This window comes from Molothrus aeneus, chromosome 19, assembly GCF_037042795.1.
Source record: "Molothrus aeneus isolate 106 chromosome 19, BPBGC_Maene_1.0, whole genome shotgun sequence".
NCBI classification, from domain to species: domain Eukaryota; kingdom Metazoa; phylum Chordata; class Aves; order Passeriformes; family Icteridae; genus Molothrus; species Molothrus aeneus.
In genome coordinates this window covers 238,315-262,072 of record NC_089664.1, presented here as the reverse complement: position 1 = coordinate 262,072, position 23,758 = coordinate 238,315, and the positions used below count along the sequence as shown (strand labels likewise).

Here is a 23,758-nt window from a genome sequence, read left to right as displayed (position 1 = left end):
CAGGGACCTAGAAAAAGCCTAGCTCCCCTTAATTCTGGGCATCTCTGCTGCCTGTAGCCCTGCCCGTGCACCCAGCAACCCTCACAAACCAATCACTCTCACCAGAGCAGGGAGCTGGGCACACAGAGCCTCTCCACCACCACATCACCAGGCATCCTTTGTCCTCCTGGACCTCAGCAGTGTTTTGCCCAGAAGTTTGGGGAATAATGCTGCTTTGTGTTGGACAAGGGGAGCTTTTGTTAGCCCCGGGCAGCTGCCAAAGGGCCTGCCCTGAGCACAGGCACCCTTGGCAGCACCACTGCGGCTGGGACAGCCAGAGAGGGATTCACTGCTCCTGGCTACACTTGGCCCATGAAGAGCATGGAGAATGAGATGGTTACAGAGAGCTGGAGGAAAGGAGAGGGAAGAGGGAGAGAAGGCTGAGGAAGAGCAGGAAGAGGGAGGGACAGGTGGGAAATGGAGAGAACCAGAGGAAAAGGAAAAGGGAAGGAAAGAAGGATGGGGGAATGGATGAAAGCAAGGCCAGATGGAAAGAGGAAAAGATGGCAGGAAGGAGGAAAGGAAAGAAGAAAGGATGGAAGGATAGATGGGAGGATAGATGGACAGATGTAAGGAAATGTGAATAAGAGGAAGGATGGATGAATGGCAGGAAAAAGGATGGATGGAAGAAGAGTGGATGGGATTAAGGAGGAGAGCTGGCCTGGTTCAGTCCTTACTGCTGAAGGCATCCAGCCCTGGGTTCAGAGCTGACAGGACACAGATGTGGCAGCAGGTTGGTCCTTCCAAAAACACCCGTGGACGCCCCAGCACATGCCTGTGGGACAGGTCAGGCAGGAGCAGGGTGGGCAGCGTGCAAGAGAAGGGACAGCCGTGGCACCCTGGTACACAGGTCCCGCATCCACGGGCTAGTCCTTCCTGTTCTGGGGGAGCACCAGGGGCAGAAGCGCGGAGGTGATCAGTGTATGGCTGAGGGGCGGGAGGGTGGCGGCTCGAGGGGAGCGAGGATTCCCCGGCCCCTGGGGCAGCAGCTCCGCTCTGCGCAGTCAGTACCGAGGCCACTGTTGCCGGGATAAGCCGGGCCCGGGCCGCGCTGTGCCGGGGCCGCCGTGCGGGCGGAGCGGGCGGGTTCGGCGGCGCCTTTAAGGGGCGGCCGCCGCGGGCCGGGGGTGGTGCTGGTGCAGCGCAGGGTCGGGGCGGGTGCGGCGGAGCCAGGCCTGGGCCGAGGCCGTTTCGCTTCCTTGCAACCCACGGCAAGCAGTAGACGCCGGCTGGGAGGGGATGGCGGTGGGCGGCGGGTGACCCCGGAGCTGAGCGCGACGCGGCCCTTTAGCGGGGCCGACCCGACCCGACCATGGGGTTCCTGCATCAGCTCCATCTTCTGCTCTGGAAGAACGTGACACTGAAGCGGCGGAGCCCGGTGAGCGGGGGCGGGGGGGGCCCTGCAGCCCCGAGGGGCGAGGCCGGGTTCCGCGCGAAAGTGGTGCCGGAGGGTTCCCCCAGTCCCTCGGCCCGGCGGTGTCCGCCTGCCTCGGGCCGCCCGTGCACGAATCCTCCGGCCCAGCGCGCCCCCGGGCCTCTGTGTGGCAGCAACAGTTGGGGCTCTCCCGCTTCGCTGTCGTGTCCGTGAGGCCACCCGGTCCCGGGGGCCGCAGGAGGAGGGGGGCTGGATGTCGCCTCCTCGGGGTGGGATCACTCCCCGAGCCCCGATACCCACCGGGTATAAATAGGTTCTCAGTCCATATGTGGGTCGGAGCCGCCTATCTTCCGTGGGCTGTAGAAAAGGCAACTTCGTGGGGTTAGGGGCCGGGGGGCAGTCCCTCCCGGGCTGGCAGAAGGGGCAAGATGACATCGACCGTGCTGAGGCCTCGGGGCCACTGCCGCCCTGTCGCAGGCTCCCTGTGTGGGGTCATCCATCGGCCCCCCGTGGGATCCTGCACTGTGGGCCGGGGGTGGGTGCGCGGCCCGAGGGAGCCGGTTATTTTTAGCGGCTGGGGGAGGGGAACGAGCTGCTGCTCGCAAGCTGGCATCGCTTTTCTTTTCCCTTCCCAATTATCCCGCAGGCCCGATCCTGCTGTTCCTCACCGGCAGCCACCAGCCCCAGACCCCGTATCCCGGTAACCGGAGCAGCAGAGGCTCCTGTGACAGGACCAGGCATGAGCCTGGTGCTGCAGGCAGGTTTCCCTGGACTGACAGCCCTGGTGCCCCCAGAATGGATGAGGGGGATGATGCTGTTTGGCTGAGTCATCTCCCCTCTTTACCCTTAGCAGAGTTGCATGGCCACGGCAGGGGCTGTGCCGGACCCTTGCCTGCAGGGATGAGCAGCCTGGCACGGCTGGGCCCTGGCACACACCGGCTGACCTGGCCTTGGCTTCCATGGCCATTGGGTTACAGAGTGGGGGTGCACACAGCTTTTGGGGACCCATTTCTCCGTGACCCTCCCTACCAGCCCCGTGGGCAGTGTGGGGGTGCATCACAGGAAGCTGTGGCCAGAGGAGGAGGATGAGGAGCCCAGGCCGCATCACCTCCATCTCTGTGGACTGTTGCTGGAGTGCCACTGCTTCAGGCAGGGTGGCAGGTTATGGAGCAGCCCCTCCTTGCCCACCCAGCAATGGTGTGAGTGCAGGGGACCAGCTCTGAGCCAGGACGAGAGCTGGTCCCAGTGCCGCGGGTGCTCATGGATGGATCTGATGCAGTCCCTAGGACAGCTGTGCCCTGAGGATGCACGTGCCCTGTGTATGTCACCTCCCTCCTTGTGCTACTGCTGTGTGTGAATACCAGAGCCACTTGGTGTCCCTGGTCTGCGCAAGGGCCATCATCCTGCCCACTCTGTGGGGAGCTCTGCCCTCTTGGAGTAGTGCTGGGCTGAGCTGCCAGTGGTGACTGGCCAGGGCAGAGCCAAGCCCTGTGTTGGCTGTGCCTGGCACTCAGCAGTGGGTTCCCCAGTGCAAGTCTGTCCTGGCAATAGCTACAGATGAATGTTTCACTATGAGAAACCAGCTCCCACTGGGGTGATCTTACTGCAGCAGCCAGAGGCTGGGGGACTGGAGCAGCTGCTGCCCCTGGTGTTCACCCAGGGGCAGGCAGAGTTGGGAGTTGCTGGGCTTCTCCCAGCCTCAGAGAAGGAGTGTGGGCACAGCAGCTGCCTTTTGGTCCATCCTAGTGCTGCAGGTGCTCCCCTGGGGTCAGTCCTTGCCACCATGTGCTCCCCTCCCGGCAATAGGTGGAGTAGCAAACCCAGTACTGCAGGGTAGGGTGGGAAGCAGAGACCTCAGGTTTGACTGAGGGCTCTGACAACTGGAGCAGTTCCGTGTCCTGCCTATGAGTGTTGGTGGCCTGGGGGTGTCCCTATTGTCCCTGGCAGCAGGGGCTGTTCAGGAGCAGGATTGCAGTAGGGTACAGCCATGGTTTTGGGACAGACTTTATTCATAGTTTAGACAGACTTTCATATTCACAGGCAGACTTTATTCATTTATTCATAATTAATATTCATTATTTAGGTGAGGACTTGGCCAGGCCACTTATGGGTGGATGGTGGGTGCAGGGAGACCTGCAGCATGGCCAGGCACTGTCCCTGGTCAGTGGCACCTCTGTAAGGCCTTGTTCCCAGCCCATGGTGGCTTTGGGCCTTGCCTAGTGTGGCTGAGCTGTTCCAGGGACTGCTTTGGGGTTTTCCCATGACTTTATTCTTCCCAGAGCATAACCCTGGGATGATGGAGGTCTGAGCAGAACAGCATTGGTGGCTCTTGGTGGAGGGAAGCCCGAGCTGTGGGGTCCCTTGGAGGTGCCCATGGCAGCCCTGGGGATTGCTGGCTGTGCCTTGAATCTGCTGGGACAGGAATTGTTAAAGGATGGGCTCTCCCATGACTTTGGTATCTGGTTTAAACCTATGTTAGATGTAAGATTTAGCAGGTGTTCTCTCAAAAGTCACCACAGGCACAGTTCAGGGTGTTCACCTTTCTGCCCTGGGGCTCTTTGTACCCATTCATTTGGGATGGGCAGGCAGCCACAGCTGGAGCTCTCAGTGATGGAAGTGTGCTGCCAGTTTGCTTGGTCCTGGGGAAGGATTGGTGGGTAGGTCAAGGCTCTTTTGTGGGAATGGTGGGAGCAGTTCTATGCTGTTTTGGTGCTGCAGCACACTGATGGGGCTCCCTGTGGCACAGGCACTGGAATGAGGGAAGGGAGAGCTGATAGCAGTGTGGCTGTTCTGCTCCATGCAGGATCTGTGCCTTCTGCACTTTGTCCTGAAGATGGAAAACTCTCCACACAGGAGCTGGCAGATCTGTCCTTTCCCCCTGGCTGGTGGCAGAGAGCTGGGGGGAAACTGATGCTGCCAGAAAACTAAAGGCTGAAATTTGGGGTGCTGGGGGGCTGTAACACCGCCTCTGCTGGGGTGCAGTGTCCCTAGGACTGTGTGCCTGTGGCCCTGCCAGCTCCTGCTCGTACTGAATCCTGCAGCAGGAATCAGTTGGGTACTGCCCTGGCTGTGGGTGCTCTTTGCCCTCTCCTTGTTTGCAGCAGGTGTGGGGAGGGGAAGCGCGGGTTTGGCAGGGGTGTGGTGGCCCAGCAGTGTCTCTGTGAGTCCCTGTTGGCATTGGCAGCTGGGGCATACCCGTTGTGGAACACCTTCATCCACACTGGCTGCTGGCATGACCCTGTGCTCAGGTCAGGCATCTTGTGCCAGTGGGAGGGTGGCCATGTCCCAGTGCTGTGTGGCCTTTGCACAGGGCACTGACAATGATGTGCCCTATTGGCCCAGCACACAGGTGCCTGGCTGACACTGCAGGAATGGGGAGAACCGTGGTGGGTGTTCCTGGGTCCTCAGCTCAAGAGAGCTGTTGACAAACCCCAGCAGGGATTTCTCGCTCCTCCAGCCTCCCCAAGGCAGGACCCCAGGTTGCCGTGCCGGGGCTGTCGGGGGTGGGGATGTGTCCATGCTGGAGGCAGGGAGTAGTGGGACAGATGGACATAACTGGAAGTGACCAGAGGCAGAGGTGAGGGTGGCCAGGCCTTGGCAGGATGGGAGTTGGCAGCCCCTGGACCTGGCCTTGTCTGTCCCTGTGGGGCAGGTGACCTTGAGGGAAGCCTCTCAGGCCCCACCTGGGTGGTCAGATTTCCACTGGAGCTGGGCAGCTTGGCACAGCCTCATGCATTTTGGGGCCTATTTTCCCCCAGAGCTCTCAGTCTCATCTTTCCCAGTGACCACAGCTTTACCTGCCTTTACATTCTGGCTGTGGGCAAAAGTGGGCATCTAACAGTGATTAAAGTGTGGGACCATGAAAATTTAAAGGTATTTCTGCAGCCTTAAAATGCTATTGGAAAAGTTGGATCCTGCAGGACTTGAGAGCCCAATCCCTCAGGGTTCCTGCAGGCCAGCACCTATTGCACTGGCATGGGCAGAGAGGCTGGCATGGAGTAGGCAGCAGCTCCTTCCTCCCATGAGGAGGACAGGCAGACCCTGCCCTGTCCTCTGGGGGGTACGTGCAGGGATTTTGGATGTTGTGTGTAATGCTGCTTCACCTATGTTGGAGCCAATAAACCCCCTTGCTGGTGCCAGGCTATGGGCAGGGGGACTGACATGGCAGGTGTGGGGAGCAGGGATGTCGCTGGAGTTGCCAGCTTGAGCGTCTTAGTATGGGAGTGCCCAGTCTCTGACTGCCCCTCTCCCACACCATGCTGGCTGGAGGCTGTGGCTTGTGGGCATCAAATGTTGTTGGGGGCACAGAGGAGAGAACTGAGTGGACTTTTGGGTGACAGCCTTGGACAGGAAGAGCTGCCTCTGCCTGGCCTGGCTGTCCCCATGAGGACTGCCCCCTGGGCTACTGGGACATGAGTGCTGCCACATCCTGGGGACACCAGTGGAGTTATGCAGTTGTTAATGATCTGACAGCCATGTCTGTGCTGACCCTGGCTCCAGCACATCTCCCAGCTGTCCCAGTGGTGGCTGGAGAGTGGGCATGGTGGCACCGTTGTGCTGGGCAGGGCTGTTTACTCTGCTCTGTTTGTATCACTGTCCTGTGGTGCTTGTCTGGCCTTTTGACCTGGCTGTGTGGGAGCTGTGTGTCGCAGCAGGCACTGCTGCCTCCTGCTCAGCCTCCTAGCAGCCTCTCGCTCCCATCTGACAGTGTGGCAGAGGATGGGCCCAGGCATTGAATCACTGTCCCACTGCTCCCGGAAAGACATGTGCTTCTGCCAGGGGCCAGCACCCTGCTGTAGCACCCACCCAGCTCTGCCTCCCTGCTGGGGGAATTGGGCAGGACCCCACCACCCCTGTCTCCAGCCAAGGACAGGGCTGAACGTGGGGCAACTTACCCCACTGTCTGTAGGGTGGCAGGTTGACACCCAGCACTTGTGCAAATCTGAACAGCGCCTATGACCTCATCCTGCTCACATACAACCAGGCTGAAATGAACATGTGGCAGGGGATGTGGAAGAAGAGAATGCCACCACCCAGGAGCTGTCCCTGGCCCCACAATCATTGTCACCTGGTACCAGGGCTCCTGGGACCAGTGTCCCACCCTCAGTCCTGCACCTGTGCCCTTGTCAAGAGAGCAGGGGGGCAGGGGATGGGTGACAGAGCAGGGCAGACTAGCTGGTACACTCATGGCCACCTGCTGGCAGGCACTGGCCCCTCTCTTCTCCTCTCCTTGGCTCTTTCCTACCTACTGGGAAGCATTTCCTTCTCATCTGCTTGTATCCTGGCCTTTCCTCCTTGCTTCCTCACACAATCCCAAAATGTCCCCCTAGTTGTCTTGTGCCTGCACATGGGGACCCCACCATCCCCAGGCTGTGCAGGTGTCCTGGTCTGGTGCCTCGCTGGAAGTCTGAGGCTCCGTTGGGCCCCACTGCATGCCAGTGCCCCTGGGGACCAGGGGGGGCAGGGTCGGTCCTGGAGGTGCAGCCTGGTAGATAGCCATCAGCTACCATGTCTGCCCATCACCATGCCACTGTGGGTGCCAAAGGTGTGGGACAGCCTGCTGTGACACTGGGATATGTGAGACAAAGGGTGGGGACAAGGGACATCTCTGGGGATGGAGATGAGCAAGAGTCAATGACCTTTGTCAAAAAAATAAATAACAACAAGTAGCTTCCAATAAGCTGTTGCCACCAAGGACAGTTCCCACACGAGCCTGGTACAGGCCAGCATGGGTGTGTGGGGATGGTTCCCCCAGTGCCTGGGCACAGAGGCCTTGTTGTATGCCTGGTAAACAGGCAGGGGGTGGGGCAGGGGCCACGGGACTGCAGTGTGTGTCAGGGTGTCCCCTGCTATCCTGCTTTGTGCAGGACCAGTGACACCAGGGACTGTCCCTGGGACTGGTGTTATCAGAAAGATGACTGTTCTCAGGCACTGCTCCTGGGGGCATTTTCCATCTCCTCCAGCTCTTCTTCCTCTTCCTTCCAGAGTTCCAAAACCAGGAACCTCTGGCATGGCGAGTGCAGCATGGGCAGCATCCACGGGTGCAGTTGTGCTCATCCCACGGAAGTAGCACTGTGGTCATTTGCTGGCAGGGACCTGGGTGCAGGGCTCCCTCTGCTCGCTGCCATTTGGGGCTGCTCTCACTTTTTTGACAGAGTGTTGGCAGCCCCTGAGTGAGGCAGCATGGAGGTAATGTTGGAGACACAGGGCCTGACCCTGTCACCTGTTGGAAGCTGCATCCTTCACATTAAAGTCTGTTCTTGCCTCTCCATGGGCTTGCCCATTGGCACTGGTCACTGGGAGGAGGCCGGTGTGGGTGGTGTAGAAAGCACCTTCCCAGCAGTGGAGCTGGGCCCTGCCATGCCTATGGGTGGCAGCAGTTTCAGGGTCTCAGCAGCTGCCTTGGGTCTGATCTGGCTCTGGATTGAGCCGAAGTTGGCTCACCTCATCCTGTGCCTCAGTTACCAAGCCTGCAGTGGTTCCCTGCTGCTGGGCAGCGGGGCTGTGCCATTTCTGGGCACTCCAGTGCAAAGTGGCAGCAGCTGTGCTGGCAGTGTGCCGGCTGCTTGCTCCTGCCCATAGCTGGAGATGCTGATGCCTATCCCCAGGGCCTCTGGGCACAGAGGCTAGCTGGGACTTCTGAGCCACTGTGGCCAGGAAGTCCTGGGGATTTGCTGTTATTTACCATATGCTGCCAGTGGAAATTCCTTGCAGCCAGAACCTTTTGGGAGGGCATGGAATGGGTACCAGGATGGCCCAGTTGCACCTGGAGCTGGTGGCAGGGCGTGGCTGAACTGAACTCTGCTATTGGACTCAGCTATTGCTCCTTGTGAGATCCAGCAGTGGCACAGGTGCTGAGGGGGCATCATGCTGCTCCAGGCTGTGAGGGCACTAGCCTTCAGAACTTGAGGTCTTCTCCCTGGGCAGGTCCAGCTATGGTGGACCTTTATGGCTGAGCTCAAGCCTCAGCAGCCTGTTTGCACTACTGGAAGAGGTATCCATCCCCTCTGTGTACCCTGCCCTGTCCTACAGTGCTCTGGACAGGGTGGTGCAGGCAGGAGGTTGTGGGATGCCCAGGAACCTGTTTGCCGCTGGCTGAGCTGTGACAGAGCCACCAGCCATTTGCAATATGTGGACACAGTGCTGCGCTGCACCAATGCCTGGGGACCCCTGTACTGCCTGTGCTTCTCCCAGGTGGCTGTGTTCTGTCCCTAAGCATCCTGTTCCCTCTGCTCTGTGTCATCCCCAGTGGGTACTGGCCTTCGAGATCTTCATCCCCCTGGTGCTCTTCTTCATCCTCCTGGGGCTGCGGCAGAAGAAGCCCACCATCCCTGTGAAGGAAGGTGAGTCCCAACAAGGTGGTGCTTGGGGCACTCCCACACTTGGGGCCACCCTGAGGCCCTGGGGAAGTGCTCCAGCCTGGGGGCAGGGGGGACCTAGAGAGGCCTTTTGGGGGACATTGCACTGGGCAGGGGCTACAGCCAAGGACTGGTGGAAGTAGCAGAGTCTGTCCCAGCCTGGGGAGGCTCCCCTGGGGGTTGCAGCACCAACCAGCCTGTGGCTGTCATCAGCATGGACATTTTGCATGGGGAAAGGCAAACTGGATGGTGCTGGAACAGCCACAGTCCCCCTAAGTAGTCGAGGATCAGCTGGAGTGGCTCTGGGAAGGGCTCCCCAGTGAGGGGGAAAGTGACCTACAGAAAGCCCTATGCCTGGCCCTGGTGTGCTCAGAGGCCTGGCAGGATGATAAACTGTTGGGACTTGAGCTGAGGGCTCTGGGAGAATTCCAGCTGGAGCTTTGACCTGGGTTGTGGTGGCTGTGGGCTGTGCAGCTGGGAGGAGGCAGTGGAGTGAAGCTGTCAGCTCCCAAGGGCCCACTGATGGCCACCTTGGTGGGTGATCTGGTACAGATGGCACAGCAGGGCCAGGGGAGATGCTGAGCACTGCTGGTGACCCCATGTGACGATGGTTTGAGCCTGTATTTCAGTGTGTCCCGGCGAAGGAGAGCCCAGCTGCCAGTGCTGTGCAGCTGCGGCAGGTGCTGCCAGGGTTCCCGCCTTGGCGCTGACATACACTCTGTGTTGTGTGGTTTTTCATTCGTTTTTTTTGTTCTTTTTTGCTCATGTTTTCTTTTTCTTTCCCACCATTTCCCCTGCCCGCCTGCCCTTCATGCCTCAACTGCATGCACCAGTCTGTAAGTTGGTGGGTTGGGTGGGTGCCTCCTCCCATTCCCTTACCAGTGCTGGCCTCATAGTGTGGGGAGGAAGAGCTTGGTTTAGATCAACTCACTCTGGCCTAATTTATGCCTCTGTAAACCCCTTGCCTTCCTCCACAGCTGGTGAAGATGAGCTCAGGCAGCATAGTATGGCCCCTGCCTGCTCCTCCCCAGGGACTTGATCAGTCATGATGGTGTACCCCCTTGGTTGATGGTGCTGGGTTCCCAGGTGCTGGGGTCACTGGTGGCCATGTCCCCGGCCTCCTGGGCTGCATAGGACACTCCAGCCAGGTGGAGGCTTGTCTTACTCCTTCTTATTGCCTGCTTCCTGGAGCAAAGTCTATTTGGCTCTGTCACCCATGTGGTTGCCTGTGGTCACCCAGTCTTGCCCAAGGGGTAAGGGGCTGGCTCCCACCCTGGCACCACCACCAGGTCTCTGTCTTGGCCTCTCCTGGCTGGGACAAGCTGGAATGTGGCACTAGAGCCTCAAGGTCAGCAAGATGCCACGCACTGACTTTGTCACCAAACTGTGGCATGGCCACCAGTGTGGGTTCCACCACCCCAAGAGGCTGCTGGCCTATCCCATGCTGCACCTGTTCCTTGTTCCTGCCAGAAGCCCATCTTCACCAGTGGCAACCGTTTGTGGCCTTGTTAACAGCATTGACCTATCTCTAACCACAGAGTCATTGGCAGGGTGGCGAAAGCAGGGTCCCTGCCTGATGACAACCTGTGGTCCCCATCGGGCCAGTGGCATTCTGGGCTTGCCCTGCCCTGGGGAAGGACATGGGAGGGTCCCAGCAGGGATGATGGCTCAGTGCCATTGGAGGGGGCGGGGGGGGAGGGTTGCCAGCCCTTTGCTGTTTCTTGTTTCTCTCATCTCCGTGTCTCCATTTCCACTTACCTCCAGCTGCCACACGTTGGGGCAGCTGGGTTGGGGGGGAGGCTGGGGGCTCTGGGAACTGCAGATGACAAATATATTTTCCCTGTTGTATTTGTCCTTCTTTTCCTCTGGAGATCCACCACTGCCTCTGAGGCTACTAACAGGGGGGATCGGGGGCTTGGAGGAGGTTGGTGGCCATCTTGGGGGCAAGTGGTAGAAATTGGCATTGTCATGGGGCACAAGGGAGCCATCACCCAGGGGAGAGTGGGTGGGGGTGAGAGGGCTGGAGCTGCCTGCAGCCCCACAGAGTCACCAGCCAGGACAGCCCTGGTGGGAAAGTTGCTGACTTCTGACTGTGGCCACCAGCCTCCTGTGGGCTCACAGACCCCGGCGTGTGCTTTTCTGAACGGAATGTCTGATTCTCTGGTGGCCCCTTCCCCCTCCCTGCCTCTTTGCCTCTCCCCCCTGCTGCCCGCACTTTCCTTGGCCTCTTCTGCCCTCTTACTGGCTCCAGCTTTCTACACGGCGGCCCCGCTCACGTCAGCCGGGATCCTGCCGGTCATGCAGTCCCTGTGCCCCGACGGCCAGCGTGATGAGTTTGGCTTCCTGCAGTACTCCAACTCCACGTGAGTCTTGCCCTCACCATGCACTTCCTCTCCCACCCCTCGTGCTCCCACACAGAGCCCCGTTCCACGCTGACATTGCCACCCTGGGGCTGAGGCAGAAGCTAGCATCCCCCAAAACCTCTTGGGTGCAGACCACCATGTCCTTGGTGCAGAGGACACCTCAGTCTGTTCTGCTGTGGGCTCCCAGGTATTCAGTGCTGGGAGGAGGACAGAGGTGGGTGGCTCCTGGAGACACCATGAGGTGCTGGGGCTCTCCTCTGAACCCTGGCACACTGGATTCAGCGTGCAGGCAAGGGCAGTGGTGCCCCGTTTCAGACAGGACTGCTGTCCCCTGCACCTGAGGGGCTCTGTCCCCCAGAGCTCTGGGGAAGGTGTCTCCATCCCTCTGTCCCTGAAGCCAGGGCGGTGCTGGGCTCTCACAGGGTGACACAGATTCTGGAACACCTCAGCGAGGCAGTAGAGCAAAGCAGCCTCTTCGACCCGCAGCATCCAGGACTGGAGGAGGAGCTGGAGTCGCTGCGCCGGCACCTGGAGGCCCTCAGCAGCCCTGAGCCCAGCTCCATGGAGACCCACTTCAGCAGCCAAGCAGGTGGGTTGTGCTCTGCCTGCCTCCACTACCTCTTTGGCAGGGACAGATAGCACCAGCTGGCCCAGCACCCAGCAAAGCGGTGGTGTGTGGCAGTGCCCTGCCACTGTCCCATGTCTCTGCATTGGGCAGGGCCAGCTCTGGTGCCATGCCGTGTCCCTCCTGCTGGTGGGCTGCTCTGACCTCCCACCTTATTCCTTGGCAGGGTCCAGCTTCACACTGGCATGGGCAGCCAAAGACCAGGGTGAGCTGCGGCACTTCCTGATGCAGAACCTGTCCCTCCCCAACAGCACAGCTGAGCTGCTCCTGGGCTCCAGCATTAACCTGCGGGAGGTGGGTGACCTCTGGGCTTTGCAGGGGTCTGTTCTACCCTGTAAATGGCACCCAGCTTGGATTTGTCCTATCCTGCTGCCCCATGCCAGGGCCTTGCTGGGCAAGGAGGTGCAGCACTGGTGCTCCACTTTTGGCACACCTGGCAGTTGTGCTCTCATCTCGGTGCAGGTGTACCGGCAGTTTTTTGATTCCTTTCCTTTGGTACCTGATGAGACCCATGAGCGAGACCTGTGGGATGGGTTTCGCCCCAGCAAGAAGATGACACAGCTGGAGGTGAGGAGCAGTGCTGCATGCAGGAGACATGGTTGAGTAGAGCCCATCCTCTTGTCCCTTCCATATCCCACCCCAGGTGATCTGGGGGTGTCTGTTCCAGTAGATGGGCCATGACAGAATATTTTCAGGGGGCAGAGAGCAGCAGGGATGGCGGGGTCCGTCCTGGTGCTGGCACCAGCTCCCCCAGTTTTATGAGACACACCAGTACCTATGCCTGGGTTTACCATTGCAGTGGGGGTTGGCACTGCCTGGGTGGTGGCTGTGGAGGGAGCAGGGGAAATTGTTCCCCCCTTGCGTCTGGCATGCAGGGAATCTCTGCTCCCTGCATCTGTCCATCCTTTTTCTTCCCTGCCCTGTGGAGACCATGGATGCTGTGGGGCTTTTCATGTATGCTCAGGGACACACAAGGAGGGGGACCTGGGGGGAGCCCCCATCCCACCAGCCATCCCCATTCTTCATCTTGCAGAAGAGTCTCTCCAGTGGCTGGAGGAGCCTACAGGAAGGGCTGGTTCACAGGGTGCTGCGGGACCCAGTGGCAGCCCCACACCATCCAGCACTGCTCCACATGCTCTCCCAGGCTCTGGACCTCACCAGCACTGCTGTGGCACCTGCTATCTCTGATAGCCCCCAGGCCTTTGTCACCGAGATGGAGGTGAGCACCTCATGGGACAATCTGGGCTGCTCTGCCAGAGCAGGCACTGCAGCCCTGTCCCTACAACTTCCTGCCCTGTAGAATGTGCTCTTCACCGGGCCAGTGCTGGAGCAGCTGACTTGTGAGCAGTACCCAGGGGGACTGCACCGCCTCCTGCGCGTGTCTCCCAGGCAGCAGCCACTGCTGGCAGCATACCGGGCACTGGCCTGCAATGGCAGCCGGACCATCCGCCAGGAGCGCTTTGCCCAGCTGGCCTCCGAGCTCCAGAAGCAGCTGGACACCCCCAAGATAGTTAGCAGGGTGAGTGCTGGGCAGGTGGGGTAGGCTGGTGGCAAGGATGAAACTTGGGAAGGATTTTCAAACTCAGCTGGTGTTGTATTGGGATTGGGAACAGTTCAATGTCCTGGCTTCCCTTGGTGACCGCCTTCTCTGACATGAGTACCCCCCTCCCACCTGGCTCCATAGTTAAGATCCCAGGTGGTTTCCCCTCTAGCACTTGATTGAACACTGCCTATTGGATGGGACTGGGTGTCCCCAGCATCTTCCTAGGTGTCCTTAGGAAGCCAGCTTCTCTCCCCAGGACCAGCAAAGCCCTTGCTGGCATAGCTCAAGCCTGACTCTTGAGGTCCCACTCCTTGTCCCACCCAAGCTCGATGTGTCCTTTGTAGGAACAGAGGACCACCCTTCCTGTCTTGAGTGGTATCTCGTGTCCTCACGCAAGTCTCTGCCAGCATTTGCCACCATTCTCACTGCCTCATAGGCACAGATGCACAGCAATGAGTCCAGGGCCCTAACCTTGGCACAGCTCCAACCCTTTAACCAAGAAAGTGGAGTTGCTACTGCTTGAGGTCCTCGTTGGTCCCTTCCTAAAGGCAGGCAGACCCTGTTGTCCCAGCAATGAGTAACTCCTTGTCCACGCATACTCACAGCTGAAGCTGGAGGAAGTGAACAGCACAGCCACTCAACATCGCCTCCGTGCCCTCCTCGAGGACTTGGTGGAGATGGAGAAGATTCTCCAGGACATGGACATCCTCTCAGCACTGGCTAAGCTGCTCCCCAGGGGAGCCTGTGCCAGCAAGGCCGTGCCACCCATGGCCAACAGCACCAGCTGGGCCAGCGCCAATGCCACGGCTGGCAATGCCACGGCAGAGGAGGAAGAGGGCGCCAGGGAGAGCCCGTCTGGCATTGACAACCCCCAGGGGCAGTTCTCAGCATTTGTGCAGCTCTGGGCAGGGCTGCAGCCCATCCTTTGCGGCAACAACCGGTAGGAGCACTGGGGGATGGCTCCAGGTTCTCCCTGCGTAGGCCAGTTGTGTCACCCCTTGCTGAGCAGGCAGGATGGGTGCTGTACTGCAGCCTTGTCCTGCAGCCAAGGATGCTCTCTGTGTTGGGCAGCACCATGCAGGCACTGGAGTCAGTTTGAAGGCCTGTCACGGGCAGGGATGGGGGCTGCCTGCAGCAAGGGGTCCTGAGCCTGAAGCAGAGTAGAAAGCCTGAGCTCCCTTTGCAGGACCATCGAGCCTGAGGCACTGAAGCAGGGCAACATGAGCTCGCTGGGCTTCACCAGCAAGGAGCAGCGAAACTTGGGCCTCCTTGTGCATCTGATGACCAGCAACCCCAAAATCCTGTATGCACCTGTGGGCACCGAAGTTGACAAGGTCATCCTGAAGGTGAGGATGCATAGGTTGGGACCCCTGTCCTTCTTCTCCCACCATCCTGCTCTGCAGATGGGCTGTGTGGCAGGGAAGAGGTTGACTGCCAGACACAGGGAGCTCCCACAGGCAGTGGGAGGTGGGCAGGTATCTCCATGACTGCTAGTCATCCCAGAGAGCAGGAAGCCCCTGCCTCCGCCCACTGTACGACTTTCTGCCTGGCCCCCAGGCCAACGAGACCTTCGCCTTTGTGGGCAATGTCACCCACTACGCCAAGGCATGGCTGAACATCTCCCCTGAGATCCGAGCCTACCTGGAGGAGGGCAGGCTGCAGAGGCGCATCCACTGGCTCCAGCAGGTAGGACAGTGTGGTGAGGATGAGCCTGCCTGGGATTTACTGCCCTGGCAGTGGAGAAGGGGTTGTCCTCCCCCCCACATACCCTGTAACTTCTTCATGGGGTACTCCCTAGTATGCACCTTCTCTTGTGGAGACTAGTCTGGATCCCTGCACAGTGTGCACACTGTTCCTCATCCCCAGGAGGAGTTTTGGGTCCTGCCTGTGTCTGTGGGGGTGGACAGTGACCTGAGAGGCAAGGCATACCCCAGCTTCTCCCTCCCATGTCTTCCTCTCTGTCTCAGTTGACTGCTGACCTCCACAAGCACCCAGAGATTCTGAATGTCTCTGACAGTGATGTTCTTCACAACTTTCTCAATGGCAACTTCTCCCTGCCCAATGCCAGCATCCTGCTCCAGCAGCTGGATACCATTGACAATGCTGCCTGCGGCTGGGTCCGCTTCATGGCCAAGGTGAGGTGGAGCACACCTGTGAGAAGGTTGAACTACCAACAGCCAGGGTCTGTTGGGCTGAAGAGGGTCAGATCCAGTGAGACCTTTTTAAGAGCATGGGACAGGAGCTCTGGGGAAGGTGGTGGTTCCTGCAGTGTCCAGAGCTTTGGGGTAGATGTCTAGGGTGGAGGTGCTCACACACTGTTGACTTCAGGGACTGGGGTTGGCTTTGGGTGATGCATGCTGTACCATCTGCAGGCTCTGTATGCTAGACCTATCCAGGGCCTTGGGATCTCGCTAGCCTGCTGGAGCATGTCCAGAGAAGGGCAGTGGAACCAGGAAAGGTTTTGGAGCACAAGTCTGATGAGGCAGGACTGAGACCTCAGGGAGCTCAGGCTGGAGAACGGGAAACTCAGGAGGGATCTTCTAAGTCTCTGCAATTGCCTAGAAGGGTGTTGCAGCCAAGTGGGGGTTGGTCTTTTCTCCCAAGTGACAGGACAACAGGAAACAGCCTAACATTGTAGCAGGGCAGGTTTAGGTTGGATTTTATGGAAAATTTCTTCACTGAAAGAGTGGTCAGCACTGGAACAGTCTGCCCAGAGCAGTGGTACTACCCCTGTGTTCAGAAAATGTATGAATTTGACACCTGGGGGCATGGTTTAGTGCTGGGCTTGATAGTGTTTGGGTTAATGGACTCAATGATCTTGGAGGGCTTTTCCAGTCTTAGTGATTTTATGATTCTCCTCCCACTAGGTCAGCGTGGACATCTTCAAAGGCTTCCCAGATGAGGAGAGCATTGTCAACTACACGCTGAACCAGGCCTATCAGGACAATGTCACGGTCTTTGCCAGTATGTCCCTGGGAACCAGCTGTTCTCAGGGTCCCTGAAGCTTTGCCCTTCTCCAGCTGTGCCCTGGAGCCACTGGCTTCAGGATGTGGGTCCCTTGGTGCACATGTTGGGTGGATGAGGGGGCTGAATATGGTGCCCATCCTCTGCCCCAGGCTGCTGTCCTGGCTCTCCCACTGACACGGCCTGCTGTCTGTGTGCCTTCGTATCCCATGCATGTCCACATCCCCAGCCATGCCACCCATCTCATCCATGGCAACGCTCGCAGTACCCTCCCCATCCCTGCCTGCTGCTGTGGGCTGGCTGATGTGGCTGGCCCCTGTGGACTCCCTGCTTCTTCTGCTGCCCACAGGTGTCATCTTCCAGACCAACAGGGATGGCTCGTTGCCTCCCCATGTCATGTACAAGATCCGTCAGAATTCCAGCTTCACAGAGAAGACCAACGAGATCCGGCGGGCATACTGGCGGCCTGGCCCCAACACCGGCGGCCGCTTCTACTTCCTCTATGGCTTTGTCTGGATCCAGGGTAAGTGTCAGTGCTCTGCCACAGCTGCCCATGGCCCTGGCCTCTCTGTGCTCAGCCTGGCCTCTCCTTCTCTTCCACAGACATGATGGAGCGTGCCCTTATCAACACATTTGTTGGCCACGATGTGGTGGAGCCTGGCAACTATGTACAGATGTTCCCGTACCCCTGTTATACCCGGGATGAGTGAGTAACACTCACCTGCAGGACCTTCCTCCTTCCACTTTGCAGGCCAAGATACTTTAGCTGGGAAAAGAGAACAAGTTTGGGGGCCAGAATGAGATTGGTGACCCTGGGAGTGATGAGCAACCAGTTAAGTCCAATTCCTTGGACTACCAGGCTCAGGAGGGCAGGAGAAAGTAAAGAAATGGCACATGGATCTGTTGGTGATTATGGATTACAGTGGTCTGGAGGCAGCACCTGTAGAAGTCCCAGAGCCACCAACACTCCTGGACAGGAGGTTGGAGAGAGCCCCATCCACACCAGGGTAGCCAGGGCTCTGGGTGGAGCCTGTGGCTACTACTTGCCGGCAAAGGCCTGCCAGCCGTGACACTGGATTGTCCTGTGGACTCACTGGAGAAGTTCTTTCTTAGGGCACTAAGGAGGAGCTGGGTTAGAGACTAGTTGTCCCTAAGCAGTGGGAGAGCCCCTCCAAGGCCCCTTGCCCCAGGGTCCCTGCAGGTCTCTGTGGCAATGCCACCATCCAGTTCTCCCCTCTCTTCCTCTACCCCATCAGCTTTCTCTTTGTCATTGAGCACATGATGCCCCTCTGCATGGTGATCTCCTGGGTCTACTCAGTGGCCATGATGATCCAGCACATCGTGACAGAGAAGGAGCATCGCCTGAAAGAGGTAGGGATGGTGGAAGAGATCTTGGGGAGGAGTGGGCATATCTGCGCCCTACATTCTGTGCTGTGTCCCTGGTCACCTTCCTTGTATTTCTGGGTTACATGAACTAGGGCAGATGCAGATCCAAAATTCCTGGGCGGAGCTGGTCCTTCTGAGTGTCCCCAGCATGAGATGATCCCTGGCCAGCCCTGGCGGGAACTGAGCTCCTTGGTACCCCAATAGAGAGTGCTGTGTCCTGCCCACTCCCAGCAGCTCCCTTGGTGCTACCCCTTGCCCTCCCAGCCCAGCGAGAATAGAAGCAGGGGTGCACAGGATTGGGGACAGTCCCGCTGAATAGTTTTGGCCTCACAGGTGATGAAGATGATGGGCCTGAACAATGCGGTGCACTGGGTGGCTTGGTTCATCACTGGCTTTGTCCAGCTCTCCATCTCGGTCACAGCACTCACTGCCATTCTCAAGTACGGCAAGGTCCTGATGCATAGCGACGTTCTCATCATATGGCTCTTCCTTGCCATCTATGCTGTGGCCACCATCATGTTCTGGTGAGCTGCCTGGTCTGTGCTGGGCATTAAAGGGGCATGGGCAGTGCCATGTTCTTTTGCCATGGAGGGAGGGTGCTAGAAGCTGTGTGGGCAAGGGCCAGTGGAGGGGCACAAGTCCCTAAGTCCCTCCAAGCCACTGATATGGGGAGCCAGTTTATTGCCTCAGCACCACCAAAACTAGATGGTGTGGGGAAAGTCCTGGTGGGGTGGGATCCAAGGAGATGCTGTCCTCCTCGCAGCTTTCTGGTGTCAGTGCTCTACTCCAAGGCCAAGCTGGCGTCTGCCTGTGGTGGCATCATCTACTTCCTCAGCTATGTGCCCTACATGTATGTGGCCATCCGGGAGGAGGTGGCCCATGACAAGATCACAGCCTTTGAGAAGTGCATTGCGGTGAGTTGGCTGCAGCAGCTGGGGACACACTTGGTCCCAGGTTTGCCTCAGGTACCTCATGTCCAGTACAAAGCCACCAAACTGTCATCAAGCCCTGGGCAAGCCATTGCCTGTATGAACCAACTCCTTGTGGGGCTTTGGAGGTATCTCCAGAAGGTTTGGTGCCTCTCAGGTCCAGGAGCATTTCCATGGGATTGGGTGGGGCAGCACTACGTAGGAATTCACCCAAACCTGTTCTTCTGGAGTTGACTTGCGGTTCCTGCTGACCTCCCATTCCCTTCCCTCCACCTCTTCACAGTCTCTCATGTCCACCACCGCCTTTGGGTTGGGCTCCAAGTACTTTGCACTGTATGAGGTGGCTGGCGTGGGTATCCAATGGCACACCTTCAGCCAGTCACCTGTGGAAGGAGATGACTTCAACCTCCTGCTGTCCATGATGATGCTGGTCGTGGATGCCATGGTGTATGGGGTGCTCACGTGGTACATCGAGGCCGTGCACCCGGGTACGTGTGGGCAGAGGGGCATGAGGACCCCCCAGACCTTACAGGAGCCTCTTTGCTGGGTGACACCTCCCACATGTTCTTATCTGCTGGTGTCAGCCAGGTATCTCAATTCAGGGGCTGGCTGTAGCAAAGCCAGATGTCCACAGCTGAGATACTAATCCCCCTTATCCCCACCCTTGTGGAAGCATCTCAGTTGCTCTGTGATTTTTTCATTGTAAAGCTGAAGCATGAGCCAGCCCAACCTGAATCCCAAAGGAATTTGTTTCCTGGCACAGCCCACAGAGCTACACTGAGCCCAGCTGGCTGGAGTGTTCACAGCCCCCACCCCGCAGTGGTGACCTGACCTGGGAAAACTCCCAAGCCCTTGCCCATGCCAAGCTCTGACCCAGTCCTCAGCAGCTTCTGCATGGGCCTGGGTGTAGGGTTGGCCCTGACTCCCTGGGGCTGTGGTTGCAGGCATGTTCGGCCTGCCACGGCCCTGGTACTTCCCTTTCCAGAAGTCTTACTGGCTGGGCAATGGGCGCGTGGAGACCTGGGAGTGGACCTGGCCATGGTCACGCAACACCCGCCTCAGCATCATGGAGGAAGATCAGGCCTGTGCCATGGAGAGCCGGAGGCTGGGTGAGGGCAGCTGGGGGTGGCAGTGGGTGGCACAAGGGTGGCCCTGACTCTGCTGCAGGGTCTTGCCTTGGCCATGGACCCCTGTGCTCTTGTCAGGGCAGGATACTGGGCCAAACACTGTGGCCTCTCTGGGAGCTGCCACTCCCACTGGCGTGGGAGGGGGAAAATTGGCAAGAAGCAGAGGGGAAGGGACCACAAGCCAGCATAGCCACCATGGGATGGAGGCGGGTTGATTCATTCCCAGGGAACCCCACTCAAAGCCTGCCTTCCCTGCCCTCCCCTGGCTCCTCACCATCCTACTGTCACAGCAGAGGAGACAAGGGGCATCGAGGAGGAGCCAACCCACCTCCCCTTGGTCGTCTGCATTGACAAGCTCACCAAAGTCTACAAGACAGACAAGAAGCTGGCGCTAAACAAGCTGAGCCTCAACCTCTACGAGAACCAGGTTGTGTCCTTCCTGGGGCACAATGGCGCAGGCAAGACCACCACCATGTGAGTGCCTGTCCAGGCAGAGAGAGACCATGTTCCTCTGGCCAGCTGCAGGGCGTGAGGCAGGGGCCTGTGGCAGCTGGTAGCATGCCCAGAGGGCAGCAGTGTGGGTATGGGGCTGACACAAACATGGGAAAGGAGTAGGCTCGTGGCCCTGTGCTGATACTGCTCTGCCTGGGGCCCAGCAGATGCTCCCAGAGGTGTTGGGACTGGGGCCAGACTGGGGCCAGTATGAGCTCCCTCACACTGTTGCCTTTCTCCATCCATCCAGGTCCATCCTCACTGGCTTGTTCCCTCCAACATCGGGCTCTGCTACCATCTATGGCCATGATATCCGTACGGAGATGGACAAGATCCGGAAGAACTTGGGCATGTGTCCCCAGCATAACGTGCTCTTTGACAGGCTGACAGTGGAGGAGCATCTCTGGTTCTACTCGCAGCTCAAGAGCATGGCAGAGGAGGAGATCCGCAAGGAGATGGACAAGTAGGCACCCTCCAGCTCCTTTGTCTTCATCCATGCCTTTGGCATGAGTGAGTCTCCTTCCTGCTGGCTGTGCTATGGGGGGCGATCTGGTGGCAGTGGTTTCCCATGGAGCAGCTCCACCAGGTGTTTTCCCACCCTTGGGGGTGTCAGGCTGTGGAAGTGAGCAGAAGATTCTCATAGCCTGACTGCAGCTGGGCAGTCCCAGCAGCTGAAGGCTGCAGATAGCATGTGGGGAAGAGCCATTACATACTCCCCACAGGACTGGGCACCAGTACAGCCCCCACAGCATTCCTGGTGCTTCTGCCCTGTCCCCAGGATGATTGAGGACCTGGAACTTTCCAATAAACGGCACTGCCAGGTGCAGACTCTCTCGGGTGGCATGAAGAGGAAGCTGTCAGTGGCCATTGCCTTTGTGGGTGGGTCGCGAGCTGTTATCTTGGATGAGCCCACAGCTGGTGTGGACCCATATGCCCGAAGGGCCATCTGGGACCTCATCCTCAAGTACAAGCCAGGTGAGCAGAGCTGGGCAGAGCCTAGCATGCTCCTCTGTGGCAGCCATGGCCCCTCTGCTGAGGCTTTGTGCTGCCGTCAGGGAGGACCATATTGCTCTCCACACACCACATGGATGAGGCTGACCTGCTGGGGGACCGCATTGCCATCATCTCCCATGGCAAGCTCAAGTGCTGTGGTTCTCCATTGTTCCTCAAGAGCACCTATGGTGACGGCTACAGGTTGACAGTGGTGAAGAAGCAGTCGGACACCAGGAATGGCACAGGTCTGGGGAGCAGTGGGACCCTTTGTTAAAGGAGTAGATGGCACCCGCCTTCTTCAGCCTAGCAAAGGAGAGGTCAACACCCAAGTACTCTCATCCTGAGTCTCCTTAGGTCACATGGAGGGCAGAAGGGATGGGGCAGGGATGTAGAAGACCCCATTGCTCAGCCTTAGTTTTTCCCAGCTGGGTCCTTGGCCAGACCTTACACAGTGGCATTTTTCTCCAGGTGCTGGTTCTGTTGAGTCTGTGGGTTGCCCTGTGGGTTGAGATGTCCAGTGTGGGCCACACTGCAGAAGACCATCCCCAGGCCAGTCAGGGTGACAGGGAAGGTCCTATGGCACTGGGGAGTAGGGGAGATGTGGGGGTCTTGGAGGGAGGCCAGGTGTGAACTGACTGATGGGTACTGTCTCTCTGCTTCAGAGGCAGGCCACAGCCCCCTGAGCCACTCCTCTGTCAGCCCCTGCTCTGAGCCTCGTGTCTCCCAGTTCATCAAGAAGTATGTGGCCTCCTGCCTCCTCATCTCAGACACCAACACAGAGCTCTCCTACATCCTGCCCAGTGAGGCTGTCAAGAAGGGCTGCTTTGAGAGGCTCTTCCAGGTACCTGCAGGGGCTGGCAGAGTCAGCAGGCACAGGGCTGTGGCACTGTGGACATCTGCCCTCCTCACACAGCACTTTGCTCCCACAGCACTTGGAGCAGAGCCTGGAAGAGCTAGACCTCACCAGTTTTGGGTTGATGGACACCACGCTGGAGGAGGTCTTCCTGAAGGTGTCTGAGGAGGATCAGTCTCTGGAGAACAGTGACGTGGGTACGGGTGTCTGGGGGGGCACAAGGTGCTGCTGGGGCTAGTGAGGGGCTCTGTGATCTTGCTGGGCTTGGTGGCTGCAGGAATCTCCTATCCCAGGTGGAGGAGAGATTTCCAGCAGAGCCCATCCTGGCCAAAGGCAGCCAGCCTCTGCTCCACTCTGGCTTTACTCTCACCTGGACTAGTGGCTAGCTCTGGTGTCCTCAGCACAGGTCTCCAGAGGACACCATGGAGATGGGAGATGCTCTGAGGGCTGGCGCACCTCTGGCATGAAGCCAGGCTGGGAGAGCTGCAGGTGTTGACCAGGAGAAGAGAAGGCTCCAGGGAGACCTTATGGCACCTTCTAATGCCTAAAGGGGGCTTGAAAAAATCAGAGAGAGGGATTTTAAATGGACAGATAGTGTTAAAACAAGGAGGGAATGGTTTTAAACTAAAAGAGGAGAAGTTTAGATTAGATGTTAGAAAGAAGTTCTCCCCTGTGAGGGTGGTGAGGCCCTGGCACAGGTCATGCCAGAGGAGCTATGGGTGCACCATCCCTGGAAGTGTTCAAGGCCAGGTTGGATGGGGCTTGGAGCAACTTGGTCTAGTGAAAGGTCTCCCTGCACTTGGCAGGGGGCTGGAATGAAGTGAGGTCCCTTCCAACCCAAACGAATCTGTGATTCTGTGGTACAATCCATCCCCAGTCGGTGCTATGCTGCAGTGTAGAGTAGCATGGCTGGTGGCAACCCACATTTTTTCTTCCAGACATGAAGGACTCCAAGGATGCCCTGCAGCCACCTGCCTCTGAGCTGGGCCCAAAGTCTGAAGCCAATGGGGAGTCCCTGGCCGAAGCAGCCATGCCAGAGAAGCCCGAGGTGGAGCTCAGCAACCTGGTGACCTGCTCCAAGCTGGCGCAGTCGCAAGCGTCCCTGCGCTCAGCGTCCTCGGTGGGCTCCGTGCGTGGCGATGAAGGTGGGGCTTATTCTGAATTCTTTGGGGATTACGTGCCCCTGTTCGATAACCGGCAGGACCCCGATAACATCAGTCTGCAAGGTTGGTGCTGCTGGTGCCTGGCCAGTGGCAGGGGCCGTGGGCGGCACTTAGCTGGGATGTGGAGGGTTCGCCCAGGGTGGGCAGAGCTGACCCGGTCCCTCAGGGTATCTGGTTGTGACTGAGATGGGTGGCTGTGACTGCTGGGACGAGAGCCCATGGGGAGGGGGCTAATGGGACATCCAGCAACACAGCAACCAAAGAGCCACAGCCTGGGTGGGAGGGCTGGGAACAGGCTCTTTCCATGAGTTTGCACCCCATGCTGGTAGCGTGTGCCATGCGGGTCTCGTGCCAAGGCGTGAAGCCAGTGAGAGCAGCCACTGGCTTCTCTGGGTCTCCAGTGCCACCTTGCAGACTTGCCCCACTAACATGGCCTCTTCCCACACTGTCACCAGTTGGGTTTCTCCTCTTGGTTCTTGGGCACAGAATCACCTTCCAGGTGATGGCTTCACCAGTCATACCCTGCCCCAGGTGCAAGGCTATCCCCA

General features: G+C 58.5%; 1 protein-coding gene across 1 annotated transcript in view; it reads left to right on the top strand.

The window, feature by feature from the left end:
- Window positions 1-1,255: 1,255 nt before the first annotated feature.
- ABCA2 (ATP binding cassette subfamily A member 2) overlaps window positions 1,256-23,758 on the top strand; it is a 34,395-nt gene continuing 11,892 nt past the window's right edge. The window contains exons 1-27 of the mRNA XM_066563194.1: window positions 1,256-1,417; window positions 8,664-8,757; window positions 11,024-11,135; window positions 11,558-11,724; window positions 11,927-12,054; window positions 12,223-12,327; window positions 12,794-12,979; window positions 13,061-13,279; window positions 13,909-14,243; window positions 14,490-14,649; window positions 14,861-14,989; window positions 15,271-15,438; window positions 16,171-16,267; window positions 16,617-16,790; window positions 16,871-16,973; window positions 17,524-17,638; window positions 17,987-18,177; window positions 18,417-18,567; window positions 18,866-19,070; window positions 19,527-19,691; window positions 20,000-20,183; window positions 20,452-20,664; window positions 20,980-21,176; window positions 21,257-21,439; window positions 21,857-22,035; window positions 22,124-22,244; window positions 22,986-23,273. Coding sequence (XP_066419291.1) covers window positions 1,352-1,417; window positions 8,664-8,757; window positions 11,024-11,135; window positions 11,558-11,724; window positions 11,927-12,054; window positions 12,223-12,327; window positions 12,794-12,979; window positions 13,061-13,279; window positions 13,909-14,243; window positions 14,490-14,649; window positions 14,861-14,989; window positions 15,271-15,438; window positions 16,171-16,267; window positions 16,617-16,790; window positions 16,871-16,973; window positions 17,524-17,638; window positions 17,987-18,177; window positions 18,417-18,567; window positions 18,866-19,070; window positions 19,527-19,691; window positions 20,000-20,183; window positions 20,452-20,664; window positions 20,980-21,176; window positions 21,257-21,439; window positions 21,857-22,035; window positions 22,124-22,244; window positions 22,986-23,273 — 4,435 coding nt within the window. The 5' untranslated portion in view covers window positions 1,256-1,351. The remainder of the gene's footprint in view (window positions 1,418-8,663; window positions 8,758-11,023; window positions 11,136-11,557; window positions 11,725-11,926; window positions 12,055-12,222; window positions 12,328-12,793; window positions 12,980-13,060; window positions 13,280-13,908; window positions 14,244-14,489; window positions 14,650-14,860; window positions 14,990-15,270; window positions 15,439-16,170; window positions 16,268-16,616; window positions 16,791-16,870; window positions 16,974-17,523; window positions 17,639-17,986; window positions 18,178-18,416; window positions 18,568-18,865; window positions 19,071-19,526; window positions 19,692-19,999; window positions 20,184-20,451; window positions 20,665-20,979; window positions 21,177-21,256; window positions 21,440-21,856; window positions 22,036-22,123; window positions 22,245-22,985; window positions 23,274-23,758) is intronic.